This window comes from Geotrypetes seraphini, chromosome 5, assembly GCF_902459505.1.
Source record: "Geotrypetes seraphini chromosome 5, aGeoSer1.1, whole genome shotgun sequence".
NCBI classification, from domain to species: Eukaryota; Metazoa; Chordata; class Amphibia; order Gymnophiona; family Dermophiidae; genus Geotrypetes; species Geotrypetes seraphini.
The window spans coordinates 269,704,075-269,722,624 of NC_047088.1; the positions used below are offsets into that span (position 1 = coordinate 269,704,075).

Sequence of the window (18,550 nt, forward strand, 5' to 3'; positions counted from 1 at the left end):
TGGACTATATCATGGATGATTTATTTCCTTTATATGTTAAGTTGTATCTTGTATACAGATTTTGATGGATATTCATGAATATTTGTTATTATAATGAATAATCAAATAAAGAATTAATTAAAAAAAAGGTATGGAAAACCTTTCATACGCTGAAACATTAGAGAGATGGGCTATTTTCGCTGGAGAAGAGGAGACTTAGAGGGGATATGATAGAGACTTACAAGATCATGAAAGGCATAGAGAAAGTGGAGAGGGACAGATTCTTCAAACTTTTGACAACTACAAGAACGAGAGGGCATTCGGAAAAATTAAAAGGGGACAGATTTGGAGCCAATGCTAGGAAGTTCTTCTTCACCTAACGGGTGGTGGACACCTGGAATGTGCTTCCAGAGGGCGTGATAGGACAGGGTACGGTATTGGAGTTCAAGAAGGAATTGGACAATTTTCTGAAGGAAAAGGGGATGGAAGAGTATAGATAGAGGGTTACTATACAGGTCCTGGACCTGATGGGCGGCTACGTGAGCGGACTGCTGTGCATGATGGACCTCTCGTCTGACCCAGCAGAGGCACAGCTTATGTTCTTATGTTCAAGTGTGTCTGACTGGATGTGTTCAGGTTAGACCCAAAACGAGCTCAAACTCTAACACGTTCATAAAATCAAAACAAACAGCATCAAAAGCATAAAATCTCATATAAACCCCATGGCTAATCAAAGCCCTGCACCAACCGAAGCCAATACTAAAAATACCTAATTGTTCCCAGTCCATCTTTCTCCCATATTGCCTCTACAATATATGCTACACAATTGGCAGAATACAAATTTTAAAAAAGTAGCAGGCCCTAAATCTCTAGCGGTATTCACAGATGGCCACACTTTGAATTGCTCCTAAAATCAGCACAAACAGTCAGAAGTCGATCCCTTTCTCTTGGACGAGAGCAAAGGAGCATTTTCTTCTCTCTTCAAGATGATTCTTACCAATGGTCTAGCTGGATTATAAAGCCTCGAAACAACCATCAAATAAAGAGCCACATTTGACACAATGCTTTATGTATCGAGAGTAAAATCTTGAATATCATTTTATTTACTGGGAGTCAATTTAGCTGGTTATGCACTGAGAGAAGGAGCTCCTACAAACAATCTGGAATGATTTCAAAATAGATTTTGGAAAATCGAAATAGACTGCATTCCAGTAATCCATTTAGAGTAAACAGTAGATTGTACCACTATCATGAAGACCTCTGACAGTTTCTTAGGTTTCAACTTATTTCATAAACAACTTCACCACTGAACAAATTTGAAGCTTTACAATCAACCGTGCTTCTAGAAAGACTCTCCAATTCCATATCTGTTGCACTATTTTAAGTATCCAATCACCTGTACTTCATACAATGGTGAATAATAATAATAGCAGCTTTATTTATATCCCATCATACCTTTTCGGTTCAAGACTGACTAACATCACTTTAGGACTAACCTACGTTGAAGGGCCTGACGTTAGCATTCAAATCCTTGCACAACATGGCACCGGGTTACGCGATGGCTACACTTCCTCCATACATGCCAAACTGGCCACTTCGCTCCCAGGATGAAATAGGCCTCAAAACACCCCCCTGGTCATGCCTTGCAACTGCAAACCGCCAAACGATGGTCCTACTCCCACTTCATACCGAGCCACTGGAATCGACTGCCTTGAAGGACTCCTCAACTTTAGGAAGGCAATAAAAACAGACCTCTTTACCTAACCCCCCTGCCCACGACCAATAGATTACAAAGAAATGTATATTGGTACCAAATCCTGGTATGTGTCAATGTATTGTAAAATCTTGTTCTGCAACTATGGCAAATCCAACCTGTAAACTGTGTTTCAATTAGGATAAAACTTGTACTGGAAAACTTGCACTATCAGGATAACTGTATACCATGAATGTTTAACCTGTAACCCGTTCTGAGCTCTTCGGGGACAACGGGATAGAAACCAAATTCAATAAATAACCAAATGCAAACAACAAATGCAAATTCAAATAAATAACAAATGCAAACCAAATGCAAACAACAACTAAATGTCAACTTTATCATTCTGCTACTGAGTGTTCAAATCTTTCCGTTTCCACTAGAATGGACTACCTCAGCTTTATCCAGAGAGTGCTGCAATTCAGATGTCAAGTGCTTTCTGGATATTGGCTGAGTATTCTCGCTCTTGGGATAGTGCTGGCAAGGAAAATCCAGACCCATGACCACACCTCCAGGCCTGCCCAGTTTCATTTGTGTCACGTCCCATTCTGCCCCCCCCAGCCACGCCCTCAGACAGCGCAGACATAATGCAATGATGTCACCGTGTTGTGTCTCTCTACATGAGCTTAGTAAACAAAAAGAGTGGAGAGCTATGTATGTTAACGCACGCAGCCTAGGGAATAAATTTCTAGAAATGGAAACGGAAATAGTTAATGCAGACCTAGACGTAGTAGCAATTTCCGAAACATGGTTCACAGACTCTCACGGGTGGGACATAACTATACCAGGATACAACCTGATTCGCCAAGACAGGGAGGGTAAGCTAGGAGGAGGGATAGCACTTTACATCAAAGAAAACATTAAGACAACCAGGATCACGGATGTCAAGTATATTGGGGAATCCATCTGGGTAAACCTGGCCAGAGGCGGAGAAAAATGCCTGTACCTTGGTGTGATGTACAGACCTCCAAGACAATCGGAGCACAAGGACGCTGAATTAATTGAAGATATTGAGAATATCACCTTAAGGGGGGACATTGTTCTGATGGGAGACTTCAACATGCCTGATGTAGACTGGAACACACTCTCAGCGACAACTGGTGATAGCAGGAGGATATTAACATCCATGAAGGGAGTACGGCTCAAACAATTGGTACTAGAGCCCACTAGAGCCCAGGCCATCCTGGATCTGGTACTTACGAATGGGGAAAGCGTCTCAGAGATCTCGGTGGGAGAACCGCTAGCCACCAGTGACCATAACATGGTATGGTTTAACCTTAGGAAAGGCTTTCCTAGATCACAAACAAAAACAAGGGTACTCAACTTCCGGGGCACTGACTTTGCACGCATGGGAGACTTTGTCCATCAGACACTTCAGGTTCAAGAAGTAACGGACAATGTGGAGGTTTATGTGGTCAACCTTGAAATCAACCCTTCATGAGGCAACTATCCGCTACATAAAATCGGTAACTAAACAACAAAGAAAAAAGAAACCCCAATGGTTCACTGATGAGGTTTCGTACCTTCTCAAGGAGAAGAAAAGAGCATTTCTCTCGTACAAACACGCGGGGGAAAAAGAAGCAAACATTGAATACAGGACAAAGTCTGCAGCGGTCAAAACAGCAGTCAGGGAGGCCAAACTTCGAATGGAAGAAACTCTAGCGAAGAACATCAAGAAAGGGGACAAATCCTTCTTCAAGTACATTAGTGACAGGAAAAAGAATACAAACGGGATAGTACGCCTTAGAACGCCAGACGGGAATTATGTGGAAACAGATTCTGAAAAAGCCAAACTACTGAACGATTACTTCTGTTCAGTCTTTACCTGCGAGGCACCAGGGCACGGGCCACGGCTGGAAGCAAAGCAAAGCATGGAAGACCCATTTCAAAATTTTGAATTCACACCAGCTGATGTTTACAGAGAACTGTCAAGACTCAAGGTGAACAAAGCCATGGGACCGGACAATTTGCACCCAAGAGTGCTCAGAGAGCTATGCGATGTTCTGGCAAAACCGTTAGCCATGCTCTTCAATCTCTCCCTAAGTACAGGGAGAGTACCCCTGGACTGGAAAACAGCAAACGTCGTTCCTCTGCATAAAAAGGGTTGCAGAGCAGAGGCTGCGAACTACAGACCAGTGAGTCTCACATCAATAGTGTGTAAAATTATGGAAACTTTACTTAAAGGTAAATTAGACACGATATTGGATGAGGAGAATCTAAGGGATCCCTGTCAACATGGATTCACCAAAGGCAGGTCATGCCAATCCAATCTTATAAGCTTCTTTGATTGGGTGACAGGAAAGCTAGACTCAGGAGAGTCTCTGGACATAGTGTACTTGGATTTCAGTAAAGCTTTCGACAGTGTCCCACACCGTAGACTATTAAACAAGATGAAATCGATGGGGTTGGGTGAGAAACTAACTGCATGGGTCAATGATTGGCTGAGTGGTAGACTTCAGAGGGTGGTGGTCAATGGCACCCTCTCTGAGACATCGGAGGTGACTAGCGGAGTACCGCAGGGCTCAGTCCTGGGACCATCCCTTTTCAACATATTCATAACTGATTTGACCCGGGAGCTTCAGGGTAAAGTAGCAATGTTCGCCGATGACGCCAAACTGTGTAACATAGTAAGTGAAAGCAACCTCAAGGACAGTATGATGCAGGATCTGATCAAGTTGGAAAACTGGTCCTCGACATGGCAGCTGGGCTTCAACGCTAAAAAATGTAAAGTCATGCATCTCGGCAGCAGAAATCCATACAGAACAAACTCCTTGAATGGAGAAACACTAGCTAGGACTTCAGAGGAACAGGACTTGGGGGTAATCGTCAGTGCAGACATGAAGGCTGCCAAACAAGTAGAGAAGGCCTCATCTAAGGCAAATGATGGGATGTATCAATAGAAGCTTCGTCAGCCACAAACCTGAAGTCATAATGCCACTCTACAGAACCATGGTGAGACCTCATCTGGAATACTGTGTGCAATTCTGGAGGCCACATTACCGGAAAGATGTGCTTCGAGCTGAGTCGGTCCAGCGGATGGCCACTAGGATGGTCGCCTGACTCAAGGGTCTCTCATACGAAGAAAGACTGGGCAAACTGCAGCTCTATACCCTAGAGGAGCGCAGGGAAAGGGGTGACATGATTGAGACGTTTAAGTACGTCACAGGTCGTGTCGAGGTGGAAAACGATATATTCTTTCCCAAGGGACCCTCGGTCACAAGGGGGCACCCGCTCAAACTCAGAGGAGGGAAATTTAGTGGTGACACCAGGAAGTATTTCTTTAAAGAAAGGGTGATAGATCACTGGAATAAACTTCCGGTGCAGGTGATCAAGGCCACCAGCGTGCTCGACTTTAAGAATAAATGGGACACCCACGTGGGATCCCTTCGAGGGTCAAGTTAAGGAACCAGGTCACTAGCACTCAGACTTAATGGGGTGGGTCAATAGAGTGGGCAGACTTGATGGGCTGTGGCCCTTTTCTGCCGTCATCTTTCTATGTTTCTATGTATTGATGCCCCTTCCTGAAGCAATTTTGAGGGAAGCTTTTCAAATCCCGGACAAATTGCTGGGTTTCGAAAAGCCATCTGGACATAACCTCGAAATCCGGACATTGGTAACCCTAATTTCACCAGTCTGTTTAGATATGCAGCAGCATCACTATATGGATATTCACCTCCCCCCCCAACAGTGCTTCAATTTAATCTCCTATAGTATAATAAACCTTCTGTTACCTTCCTCAGCTTTCATGGTTGAATCCGCACTGTCTTCATAATCTGCAAGATGGAAACAAAAAAGCAAGAAAAGTAATGTCATTATTCAGTGCAGGGCAGGAATGAGGTGCAAGAGCAGAGCTGTGTGTGCAGTCTCAGTGGAGTAGTATGAGGCAGGAATAAGATGCAAAGGCAGAGATAGGTCTTTGGAATCTCTGTAATTGAATAGCAGAAACAGCTGAAAGGCAGGAATAAGGTATAGTGAGAGAGTAGAGTATGGATTCTTTAAAATCCACCATAGTACAGAAAGACTGGAGGGTAGCCAACATAACACTGATTTTGAAAAGGGTTCTAGAGGTGATCTGGGAATTATAGCCCGATGAGTCTGACATCAGTGCTGGGCAAAATGGCGGAGACTATTATAAAGAACAAAATGACAGAACATATACATAAGCATGGATTAATGAGAGAAAACCAACATGGATTTAGTCATGGGAAATCTTGTCTCACCAATCTACTGCATTTCTTTGAAGAGGTGAATGAACATATGGAAAAAGGTAAGCCAGTCTATATTGTGTATTTGGATTTTCAAAAGGCATTTGACAAAATTCCTCATGCTGCTCAAGTTACAGCTTCTGTCTCTGTGCAGACAGAAAATGTCACCCAAGCAGATAGAGTTGTTCCATGTGCAAGCTGTCTTCAGCTTGAATCCATCATAAAGGAACTGAAGACTGGATTTTTAAAACTTTGCAGTAAAATCCGATAGGCCACCGTCACAGCTGTTACTGTATTGATTTCAAAAAGGAGAGTCATTCTCTAAAAACCTTCCATGCAAATGAGGTTGACGGAGAGTAGCGAAGATTCGCTACATTTGATTGTGCCCATCGTGGTGATAGTGATGGGCACATGCACAGAATAAATGCAAAAATTAAAAAAGCAAACAAAAAAACCCATATTGAAGATCGGCACCTCTGAAGTCAAGCAGTCACCCCCCAACACACACATACAGCAGCGGGAGAGATACCCACTCCCTCCTGCCACATATCAGGCAACTCCCCCCCCCCCGATGGCAGCGGGAGAGATGTCCACTCCCTCCAGCAGCTGAATGGTGGGTCTTCCCCTCCCCGGTGCATCCTGGGATGTGCCGGAGAGGAGCCTAAGGCTCTAATTGGCTCAGGTTATATAAAGCCTCTCCTATAGGAAGGGCCTTAGGCGTCTGGGCCAATCAGAGCCTCAGGCTCCTCCCTGGTACATCCCATCATTTCAGTACTGTATTGGCTCCCTAATAATGTGGCCACTCCTCCAAAAAGTCAAAACAATATCCAGTTAATAAAAGTAAAACCAATGTTTGCATTAAGTCCCGTCAGAATGACAGACCTCAGTTCGTGAATCCACCTCTGTTCTCTTCGCTGTAACACCAATTGTCGGTTTCCACCCCGTGTATTAGGCTTTACTTGGTCAATAACATAGCATTTTAATTGAAAGAAATCATGGATAAAATCCAGACAATGTTGAACAATAGGTCATATGCGCAGGTCATAGCTTACAGACGGGGAGTGAATTTAAATTTGGAGGAGTGGCCACATTATCAGGGAGCCAATCCAGTACTGGTGTGATGAGGTAAGCCATCCAATGAGGATAGCCCTAAACTCCCTCTGCATGAGTGACGCTGAGGTGAGTTATTGGAGGGTCCCCGGTTTAAAATTGCCGAGTACGCTGCTGGTGAAACAGGACGCGGAGGAGATCGTGGTAGCAAACAGCACTGGCATTATTCTCTTTCTGCATAGTAGAGGGAGTTGATTTTAGAGACGAATCAGGATCATATTTTGTTTTACAGAACAGTGTGAAGAAGCGGGGTGGCAGCAAGCCCTGAAGAAGCGGCAGTGGACCGTGAAACGTTGGCTTTAGAGAGACGCCACATTTATGCTTCAACACTTTTAACAGCATTGCTAACTAAGCGAATAGTGTCCCAAGCTAAAAACATTTGGCCTAGTGGCAAGAGTAAAGTCTTCACGGAAGTTTTTATAGCCAATGATGTGGGTGGAGGAGGTTTGAGCATGTATAGCTCTGCCTAGACAAACCTGAGGCTTTTTCTTCCGTTTAAAAGACATTACCTTGGCTATTAAGTAGAGCATTTTTTTCTGTTTTTGTAGTTATACATTATCCACTTCACAGACATTGATATAGCATTACTATTTTTAACAGAAACATGGATTGTCTCTGATAATGACCTCATCCTAAATGAAGTTCTTCCTCAGTAAGGCCTCTTCTTCCCTACTGCTGGAAATATTTGACGCCTCATGAAGTATTTCATCGATTACCTCTCATTCTCAAGGATGCTTCTCAGTCTTGTCACCTCCTCTCTCAGTTCCTTTACTTCCTTCATGAAGGATTCAAGCTGAAGACACCTTGCCCATGGAACTACTCCCTCTGCCTGGGTAACATTTTCTGTCTGCACAGAGGCAGAAGCTGTAACCTGAGTAGCAGCTTTGGTGACACAATGTTTCCCAGCCAACCTGTGGTTGCAGAAATACTTACACATGGAAGAAAAAAACGAAAGAGCAGAAAAATCCTACTCTGTTCCTGGGTGGCTGAAGAGCCTATAAATCTAATAGCTCCACCTTGGGTTGGGCAGGAGGGAATTAACACCAAACAGAGACTTTCCTCAACAGCTATTTGTGCCCTAATCTGATTTTATGCCCTGAAATGCAACCTAAAATACTGATCTAGACTAAAACACGTTTTTATATGAAGCCCTAACATATCCAAATGAAGAAAATAAGAAAAGACATAAGCACTGGAAAGCTAGAGCTTGTATAGGTTTGTGCGACTCACAAATAAAAGATTAGATTAGATTAGATTAGATGCATTGATAAAGAAAGCTAAGAAAGAATATGAAGAAAAACTTGCCAAAGAGGCAAAAAAACTCATAACAATTCTTTTAGGTAAATCAAAAGCAGAAAACTAGTGAGGGAATCTATGGGACTGTTGGATGATCAAGGAGCAAAAGAGGTGCTCATGGGAGGATAAGGCCATAGCCTTAGAGACTAATAGCGAAAAGACTGAATGAATCTTTGCTTCGGTCTTTACGGAAGATGTAAGAGAGCTACATGAATCGGAAATGTTTTTTTGAGGGGGGTGATGCGGAGGAACTGAAAGAAATCTCAGTGAATCTGGAAGATGTACTAAGCCAAATTGACAAGTTAAAAAGTAATAAATCACCTGGACTGGATGGTATACATTAGAGAATGACACGGGGAAAAAAACTGTCCCCGCCACCACCCCGTCCCCAGCCACTATCCTCTGCACCGCCCCATCACCGCCGTTCCCTTCACCGCCCCGTCACCGTCACCACCATCCCTTTCACCGCCCCGTCACCGCCACTGCTATCCCATTCACTGCCCCGTCCCCGTCCCCGCTGCATCCATATAAGCCTTAGTACTGTAATATTTAGCTTATTCCTTTCTTATAAATCAAAGTTCCTGCTGCTGAACTAGAGAAAGAGATGTTCAGTTGGCAGGGCTTTGTTTATAAATTTTTATCAACACAACTAATATACTACTTTATCCTAAAGCAAAAAATAAATAAATAGAATTCTTTTTCTACCTTTGTTGTCTGGTTTCTGCTTTCCACATCTTCTCATTCAATTCCTTCCATCCACTGTGTGTCTTCTCTCTGCGTCTTCCATTTGCTGTTACTGTGCTTCTCCCTTCACCCCCCCCCCCAATTGGTCTAGCACCCATCTTCTTCCCTCCGTTCCCCCATAGTCTGGCATCTGTCTTCTTTCCATTCTGTCTTCCACATTTCCCTTCAGGGTCTGTTCCTCTCCACCCTCCTTCAATGTCTGTCCTATTCCTTTCCACCACCACCCTTCCCTCCCTCCTTTACCATCTGTTCCTTTCTACCACCCTTCAGCTCCTCTCGCGTGGCCTATCTATCTACCTTTCTCCCTCTTATTTTCATGGCACGTTACAATGTAATTTGTGCAAGCCACTGGAGCCTGTGAGCTCGGTCCCTGTCCCATCCCCACAAACCATCTCGCTTCTGTGCTCCTATTTCCCCATTTCTAATATCTCCCCTATGTATCTGCCATTGCCCCCCCCCCTGTGTCCATATACCATCCCCATGGCATGTCCCCTTTATGTTTCTGTCCCTATGCCCCATGCACATAATTTCCCCTCTTTCTGTTACCTTTCTGTGTCCAGATTTCCCCTATCTTCCTCTTCCATACCAGTGTGTCTCTTCTTTTCAACCCCATCTAGCTTTTTTCCCTCTTTCTTCCTCCCCCACCCCCCCTGCTTCTAGCATCTGGCTCACCTGCCTGTCCTTCCCTTTCTTTCCTGCTGTGGGTTTTTCTTTCCGTTTTCATCCCCTTGGCCCAGAATCCTTTTCCCTTTCACTCCCTCCTTCCAGTTTGAGCCGGGAACACGGGCGATCGCACGGTCCTCGCAACCCCCACCCGCCTGCCCAATCGATCGTAGTGATTAGCCAGCTCTCTCCCTTCTCCTCACCTTAGTTTTCAGGCTTTCTTTTTCAGCGACCTGCACGCTTTCCCAAAGAGCCGCGCACGCGCAGCTGCTCAGTGTTCAATCTTCTGCTCTGCTGCAACTTCCTGTTTCCAGTTGCGTCAGAGCAGAAGATCGAAACTGAGCAGCAGCGGGTGCGCGGCTCTTTGATAGCGTGCGGGTCGCCGAAAAAGAAAACCTACAAACTAAGGTGAGGAGAAGGGAGAGAGCTGGCTAATCACTAGGATCGATTGGGCAGGCGGGTGTGGGCTGCGGGGACCGCGCGATCCTTCATGCCTCACTGCGGGGACAAGACCATTCACCGCTCCACGGGGCGGTGAATGGCCTTGTCCCCGTCCCTGCAGCGACTGCTAGTTTTCGTTCCCCGTTTTGGCAGGTTACCCGCAGCTAAATGCGGTGGCCGCGAGTAAACCGCCACCGTGTCATTCTCTAGTATACATCCCAGGGAACTAAAAGAACTCAAACATGAAATTGCTGACCTGCCGCTAAAATCGTCTTTAGTACCTGAATATTGGAGGGTGGCTAATGTTACGCAGATTTTTTTTTTTTCTAAAATCTTTATCCTATGATACTATTTTATTTGGAATGTCAATGAAGAAGAAAAGTCAAATTTCTGCAAAGAATAATAAGCTATAACTTATTATGACAGGAGTTGCCATTCAGCAGATTAAATTTAATTGGAAAATCTGGAATAGATTAAATTACAGTTTTTGGTGGAATTCACTGTGTCATATATATAAGATGGAAAGAACGTTAGCATTAAAGAAAGGAAATTTTAATAATTTTTAGGAGGTTTGGTATTATTAATTTTTTTCCCAGTTGGTATAATTGTACAGGGATGGAGGGGTGGGAGGAAGTTTAATTATATATTGATGGGTTGGATTAATAGAGAATAATATATATATGTAATCACATGTGTAATAATAGGGCTGGGAAGGAGGGATTTATTTTTAATTGTGAAATTAATAATGATAGATACTCAAGTGATATTGTATAAGTTTAACTGTTATTTTCTGACACACTTGTAAGATGGAAAAATGAATAAAGAATATATATATAAAAAAAATAAAATATTTAAGATATACATTCAGAAAATTACAGCATAAATGTGAGAAATATAGGGAGAAGCCAAAGGAGAAAAATTAAAAGTAAGTAAAAAATAAAGCAATTCTAGGTGTCCAATTCTCTGCTATTAGCTGGTTAACGTACCTCTGTGGGACTGTTAATTATCACATGATTTTCCCTTGCAATTATAATGTCCAGCAATTGTTTGGAATCAGTAAACATAAAATTTTTCCCCTCAGAGATGATAAATCAACAACAAGGAAATTTTAACAAAAACAAGCCTCCCAAGCCAAGAACTCTCGGTCAATAACCCAAGAATTCCTGATTCCAGCTTGGGTTGTTCTAGATAGATCAGGAAATATACGCACTGATGAACCCATAAATTGCAGAAATACGACTTCAATACCATATTGCTGTCTGATTCCAAAGCGAAAGTAACCAAGAGAGTCATTCTGGACATAATTCCTTCTAATGAGGATTCTAAGACTTCAGTCAGATTAAAGATTCCTGTTTGACTTCTTGATTTCCTGCTCCTTTACCAGGTAGTAATTTAGACAAAGACAGATAAACTGCTTTCACTACTGAGAGGAAGATTATCCTCAGGTAGATTCAATGTCTCTTTAAAGTATTAAAAAAATAAATAAATATATATATATATATATTGTAACCGGCAGCCTCAGGGCAAGGTGTCTTGGGCCACCGGTACAAGAAAAACCTCTTGTGAGCCGCTGCGGGCAGCACAAGGAAAAATAATAAAGCGTTTAGTTAAGGACACCACCGCACCAGGTAAGTTCTTTTTCAAAATAAACTGGAGCTTTATTCCTCAAAGTAAAAATAAACATAAAGCTTTGTCAGGATGTTTCTGCTTATAACTGAGACTCAATGTCCATATGGCAAAAACTAAATGAGTTGCTAAAGTCCACATTAATTCATAGTCCATCAGCATGTATCCCAAGAGAAAAGAAAAAAAACTTAAAAACTCAAAACACACAAGCTTCAGAGCTGTATCAATTCAATACAAGTCAGTGCAATTACACTGGCTTCTTCAGCAGCAGAGTGCTGGCCAGACAGTGTGCTCCGTGTGGTGTTAATCTGCCATAAAATTGGCCCTCTATCCCACCACTATGAACACGGGGCTAACCCCACTGTCTGGGACTGAACAGTTCACTTTCCCCACCAGGGAAAGAACCATAAACTTCCAAAAAGAAAATAAGTTCCAAAAATACAGTCCAAAAGAAAACTTCTTTAACTTTTCAGCTGGTTTAAAGATATCCAGCACAGGCAAGTAATTAGAAAAAACAAACTTTCAAAATCATTATAATAAAGTCAGTCACTTGCCTCTCACACAGCATATCTCTATGGGCTGGGCTTCACTAGGCAATTCAGCATTGGCTTCCAGCTCCATATCCTGTGGCTCCTCCAACAGACCAAGAGGCATGTCCTCACCAGCTTCTATTAACTCCATAGACTCTGGAGTTTGGCTGACATTCAGAGCTCTCAACCCTGAGCGCTGTGACCTGTTCTCTCCAAGTTCCTGCTGTTAATCACTCTAGGCTTCCGTGGGGGATAGGAATCCTGCAGTTCTGCTCTCCCACTCCCTCTACAGGACACAGAAGGAAATTCATTCAATGACTGACATTGTGCTTTAAAAGAGGGTAATTGCGTGGAGCCTGAACTTGACTTGAGCACTGCTCTAGGGACATTCCTAGCAGGCATAGTCTGCATACCACAATATATATATATATTCCACATATCCTACAATTCTATACGGATTACAAATTATTCAGGTACTCAAGCATTTTTCCATAACTGTCCCAGCGGGATCCCACTCTATCTAACATAAGAACATAAGCAATGCCTCCGCTGGGTCAGACCTGAGGTCCATCACGCCCAGCAGCCCGTTCACGCGGTGGCCCAACAGATCCTTGACCTGTGCAGTAATCCTCTATCTATACCCTTCTATCCCCATTTCCAGCAGGAAATTGTCCAATCCTTTCTTAAACCCCAGTACCGTACTCTGCATTCCAGGTGTCCACCACACGTTGGGTAAAGAAGAACTTCCTAATATTTGTTTTGAATCTGTTCCCTTTCAACTTTTCCAAATGCCCTCTTGTTCTTTTATTTTTTGAAAGTTTGAAGAATCTGTCCCTCTCTACTCTCTCTATGCCCTTCATGATCTTGTAAGTCTCTATCATATCCCCTCTAAGTCTCCTCTTCTCCAGGAAAAAGAGACCCAGTTTCTCCAATCTCTCAGCGTATGAAAGGTTTTCCATCCCTTTTATCAGACGTGTCACTCTCCTCTAAACCCTCTCGAGTAACGCCATATCCTTCTTAAGGTACGGCGACCAATATTGGACGCAGTACTCCAGATGCGGACGTACCATTGCCCGATACAATGGCAGGATAACTTCTTTCGTTTTGGTTGTAATACCCTTCTTGATTATGCCTAGCATTCTGTTTGCCTTCTTAGCGGCCGCTGCGCACTGTGCCGTTGGCTTCATTGTCATGTCTACCATTACCCCCAAGTCCCTTTCTTGGGTACTCTCATTCAATAACATCCCTCCCATCTTATAGTTGTACCTCAGGTTTCTGCTTCCCACATGCAATACTTTACATTTCTCAACATTGAACTTCATCTGCCATCTCATCGCCCATTCCCCTAGTTTGTTCAAGTCCCTTTGCAATTCTTTGCAGTCCTCCTTATTCCGAGCTCTACTGAATAGTTTGGTGTCGTCTAAAAATTTTATTATTTCACACTTCGTCCCTGTTTCTAGATCATTAAATAGCAGCGGCCCAAGCACCGAGCCCTGCGGAACACCACTCGTGACCCTCCTCCAGTCCGAGTAGTGCCCCTTCACTCCTACCCTCTGTTTCCTATCTAATGTACCTGGGGCAATGAGGATTAAGTGACTTGCTTAGGGTCACAAGGAGCAGTGCAGGATTTGAACTCACAACCTCAGGGTGCTGAGGTTGTAGCTCTAACCACTGCACCACACACTCCCACATCTCAATTGGAGATACTAAGGGAGATTTAGGAAAGTTCAGAAAATGTAAATTATTCTTTCTTACTTGATTTTCAAGATGTTCCATCTTACTATATAATATACCTCTTTCTTTCGACTCATAGAAACATAGAGTATGACGGCAGAAAAGGGCCGACGGCCCAACAAGTCTGCCCACTCAAGAACCCTTCCTCCTTCGAGAATCCATCTTTTAAGCATTCTTCTGGAGCGACCCCACCTGTCTGTCCCATCGTCCCTTGAAGTCTAGCGTGGAACTGGCCTCGACTACCTGACGTGGAAGACCATTCCATCGATCATCACCCTTTCGGTGAAGAAATACTTTCTGGTGTCCCCATGAAATTTTCCCCCCCTGAGTTTTAGCGGATGCCCTCTTGTCGCCGTGGGACCTGTAAGACAAAAGATTTCTTCCTCCACATCAATGCGGCCCATGATATATTTGAATGTTTCTATCATGTCCCCCCTTTCTCTGCGCTCTTCGAGAGAATATAAGCACAGCCTGCTAAAACGTTCTTCATATGAGAGATTTTTTAGTCCTGAGCCCATCCTAGTGGCCATTCACTGAATTGACTCCATTCTCTTCACATCCTTTTGATAATGTGGCCTCCAAAACTGAGCACAGTACTCCAGGTGAGGTCTCACCATTGATCTGTACAATGGCAGTATGACTTCAGGCTTTCGACTGATAAAGCTCTTTCTGATGCAGCCCAGCATTTGTCTAGCTTTTGCTGTAGCTTTCTCCACCTGATTCGCAGCTTTCATATCTTCCCGGATGATTACTTCCAAGTCCCATTCTGCTACAGTTCTGGTTAGGTTTTCACCATTCAGGGTGTATGTTCTCCATGGATTCCTGCTTCCAAGGTGCATTACCTTACATTTTTTGGCATTAAAATTTAGTTGTCAAGTTGAAAGGTGATAAATCGCCAGGACCGGATGGTATACATCCCAGGGTACTAAAAGATCTCAAACATGAAATTGCTGATCTGCTGTTAGTGATCTGTAACCTGTTGCTAAAATCATCTGTAGTACCTTAAGATTGGAAGGTGCCCAATGTTACGCCAATTTTTAAAAATGGCTCCAGGGGAGATCCAGGAAATTACAGACTGGTAAGTCTCACTTCGGTGCCGGGCAAAATGGTAGAAATGATTATAAAAAATAAAATTGTGAACCACGTTGACAAACATGATTTAATGAGACGGAGTCAGCACAGGTTTAGCCGAGGGAGATCTTGCCTCACAAATTTGCTTGACTTCTTTGAAGGTATGAATAAATGTGGCTAAAGGTGAGCTGGTTGATGTAGTGTATCTAGATTTTCAGAAAGCTTTTGATATAGTTCCTCATGAGAGGCTCCTGAGAAAATGAAAGAGTCATGGGATAGGTGGCAAAGTTCAGATATGGATTAGGAATTGGTTTTCAGATAGAAAACAGAGGGTAGGGTTAAATGGTCATTTTTCTCAATGGAGGAGAGTAAACAGTGGAGTGCTGCAGGGATCTGTAGGACCGGTGCTATTTATCTTATTTATAAATGATATGGAAATTGGAACGACGAGAGAGATGATTAAATTTGCAAATGACACTAAACCATTCAAAGTTGTCATACAGATTGTGAAAAATTGCAGGCAGATCTTAGTTAATTGGAAGACGTGGGCGTCCAAATGGCAGAAGAAATTTAATGTAGACAAATGTAAAGTGATGTAAATTGGGAAAAATAACCCGAATCACAGATAACAGATGCTAGGATCCACCTTGGGGATTAGAAAAGGATCTGGGTATCATTGTACACAAAGCAATGAAACCTTCCACCCAATGTGTGGCGGTGGCCAAAAAAGCAAATAGGATGCTAGGAATTATTAAAAAGGGATGGTTAACAAGACTAAGAATGAGAGATTTTCTCAAACAAGCATTTTGTTGGGCCTGAAGGTAATCCTGTTGAGGTGGTTGGAGATGGAAGCTCCTTCTCTGGCTCATTGGAGGGCCACTATGATCTAACTTCTACAACTGGAGAGGCAGAGGGTCTCTAATATGGATTCTCAGGAGGGCAAGTTATTTTGACTTATTTGGGACCTTTTTTGGTCTTTGTTGATTGTGGCTCAAAGCAATCTACTGAATTTATAATATAATTTGGTTTTGATGCTGTATACCTGACGACCAGCTTGTCATCTTTTATGCTTTGTGCGGAGTAGGGGTAGGAGGGGGATAAAATGAAACCTGCTTTAAGCGCTTTCTGATCTGGAGTTTCTTGTGATATATTGTCCATTTTTGTGTCTTGTTGGTTTGCTTGATTTGTCTGTTCAATAAAGATATATTTCAAAATAAGACTAAGAATGTTATAATGCTCCTGTATTACTTCATAGTGCAACCTCACCTGGAGTATTGCATTCAATTCTGGTCTCTTTAACTCAATAAAGGTTTAGCGGCACTAGAAAAGGATGAAGGCCAGGGCAGAGAAGCTCGCATCATATATCTAGATTTCCAAAAAGACTTTGACAAGGTGCCCCATGAACGCCTACTCCGGAAACTGAAGAACCATGGGGTGGAAGGAGACGTACATAGATGGATCAGAAACTGGTTGGCGGGTAGGAAACAGAGGGTAGGAGTGAAAGGCCACTACTCGGATTGGAGGAGGGTCATGAGTGGGGTTCCGCAGGGCTCGGTACTTGGGTCGCTGCTATTTAATATATTCATAAATGATCTAGAAACAGGGATGAAGTGTGAGATAATAAAATTTGCGGACGACACCAAACTATTTAGTGGAGCTCGGACTAAAGAGGACTGCGAAGAATTGCAAAGGGACTTGAACAAACAAGAGGAATGGGCAACGAGATGGCAGATGAAGTTCAATGTTGAGAAATGTAAAGTATTACATGAGGGAAACAGAAACCTGAGGTACAACTATACGATGGGAGGGATGTTATTAAATGAGAGTAGCCAAGAAAGGGACTTGGGGGTAATGGTGGACATGACAATGAAGCCGACAGTGCGCAGCGGCCGCTAAGAAGGCAAACAGAATGCTAGGCATAATCAAGAAGGGTATTACAACCAGAATGAAAGAAGTTATCCTGCCATTGTATCGGGTGATGGTGCGTCCGCATCTGGAGTACTGCGTCCAATATTGGTTGCCGTACCTTAAGAAGGACATGGCGTTACTCGAGAGGGTTCAGAGGAGAGCGATGCGTCTGATAAAGTGGATGGAAAACCTTTCATACACTGAGAGATTGGAGAAACTGGGTCTCTTTTCCCTGGAGAAGAGGAGACTTAGAGGGGATATGATAGAGACTTACAAGATCATGAAGAGCATAGAGAGAGTAGAGAGGGACAGATTCTTCAAACTTTTGAATAATAAAAGAACAAGAGGGCATTCAGAAAAGTTGAAAGGGGACAGATTCAAAATGAATGCTAGGAAGTTCTTCTTTATCCAACATGTGGTGGACACCTGGAATGCACTTCCAGAGAGCGTAATAGGGCAGAGTACGGTACTGGGGTTCAAGAAAGGATTGGACAATTTCCTTCTGGAAAAGGGGATAGAGGGGTATAGATAGAGGATTACTGCACAGATCCTGGTCCTGTTGGGCCGCCGCATGAGCGGACTGCTGGGCACGATGGACCTCAGGTCTGACCCAGCAGAGGCATTGCTTATGTTCTTATGCATCCTAGAGATGAATGCATGGCTATGTGGGTGGTATTGTCAAGAGTGTTTTGGCTTTCATGGGATGATTATAGCCAAGGCTGCTGAGCAAGCATGGTGTGCACCTATCAAAGAAAGGAAGAAGTATCTTCAGCAGCAGACTGGCTAACCTACAGAAGAGGGCTTTAAACTAGAATTGTTGTGGCAGGGTGATCAAAACTCCTAGGTGAGTATAAGCCCTCAGGTAAGTGAATCACTAAATACATCTACACAAATTGGAAAAGGGGACAATGTCTGGAAAGCAGTATATACTAATGCTCGAAGTATGGGAAACAAGGTCCTGGATCTAGAGGCTATGATGGTAGAGGCTGAGTTGGATTTAGTGGCGATCACAGAGACTTGGTTCACAGAGAACCATGACTGAGATGTAGTTATACCGGGCTATAATCTGTTCAGGGAAGACAGGGTAGGAAGAAAAGGAGGAGGAGTAGTGTTATATGTTAAAGATCATATTAAAGCCACACAATTACAGGATTTGCAGGGCAAGGAAGAGGCACTGTGGATCAATTTGGAAACATGGAATGGTGAATATATTTACATTGGTGTGATATACAGGCCTCCTTCACAGATGGAAGAAATAGATAGAGATTTAATAGTAGACATTCAGAATATATCTAAAAAAGGGGAAGTCTTGCTAATAGGTGATTTTAACATGCTGGATGTTTATTGGGTATCCCTGTTGCGGGTTTTTCTAGAAGTAGAGAGATTCTGGATTCTCTACAAGGAGTATTGTTCCAGCAGTTGTTAATGGAACCCATACGGGATGGGGTCATACTAGATTTAGTGCTTACAAACCGGGAAAGTGTTTCTGA

The 18,550-nt window shown here is 43.2% G+C and overlaps 1 protein-coding gene across 1 annotated transcript in view; it reads right to left on the reverse strand.

Annotated features, from left to right (window-relative positions):
- ADCY10 (adenylate cyclase 10) overlaps positions 1-18,550 on the reverse strand; it is an 803,671-nt gene that overhangs the window by 375,998 nt on the left and 409,123 nt on the right. The window contains exon 21 of the mRNA XM_033944139.1: positions 5,464-5,505. Coding sequence (XP_033800030.1) covers positions 5,464-5,505 — 42 coding nt within the window. The remainder of the gene's footprint in view (positions 1-5,463; positions 5,506-18,550) is intronic.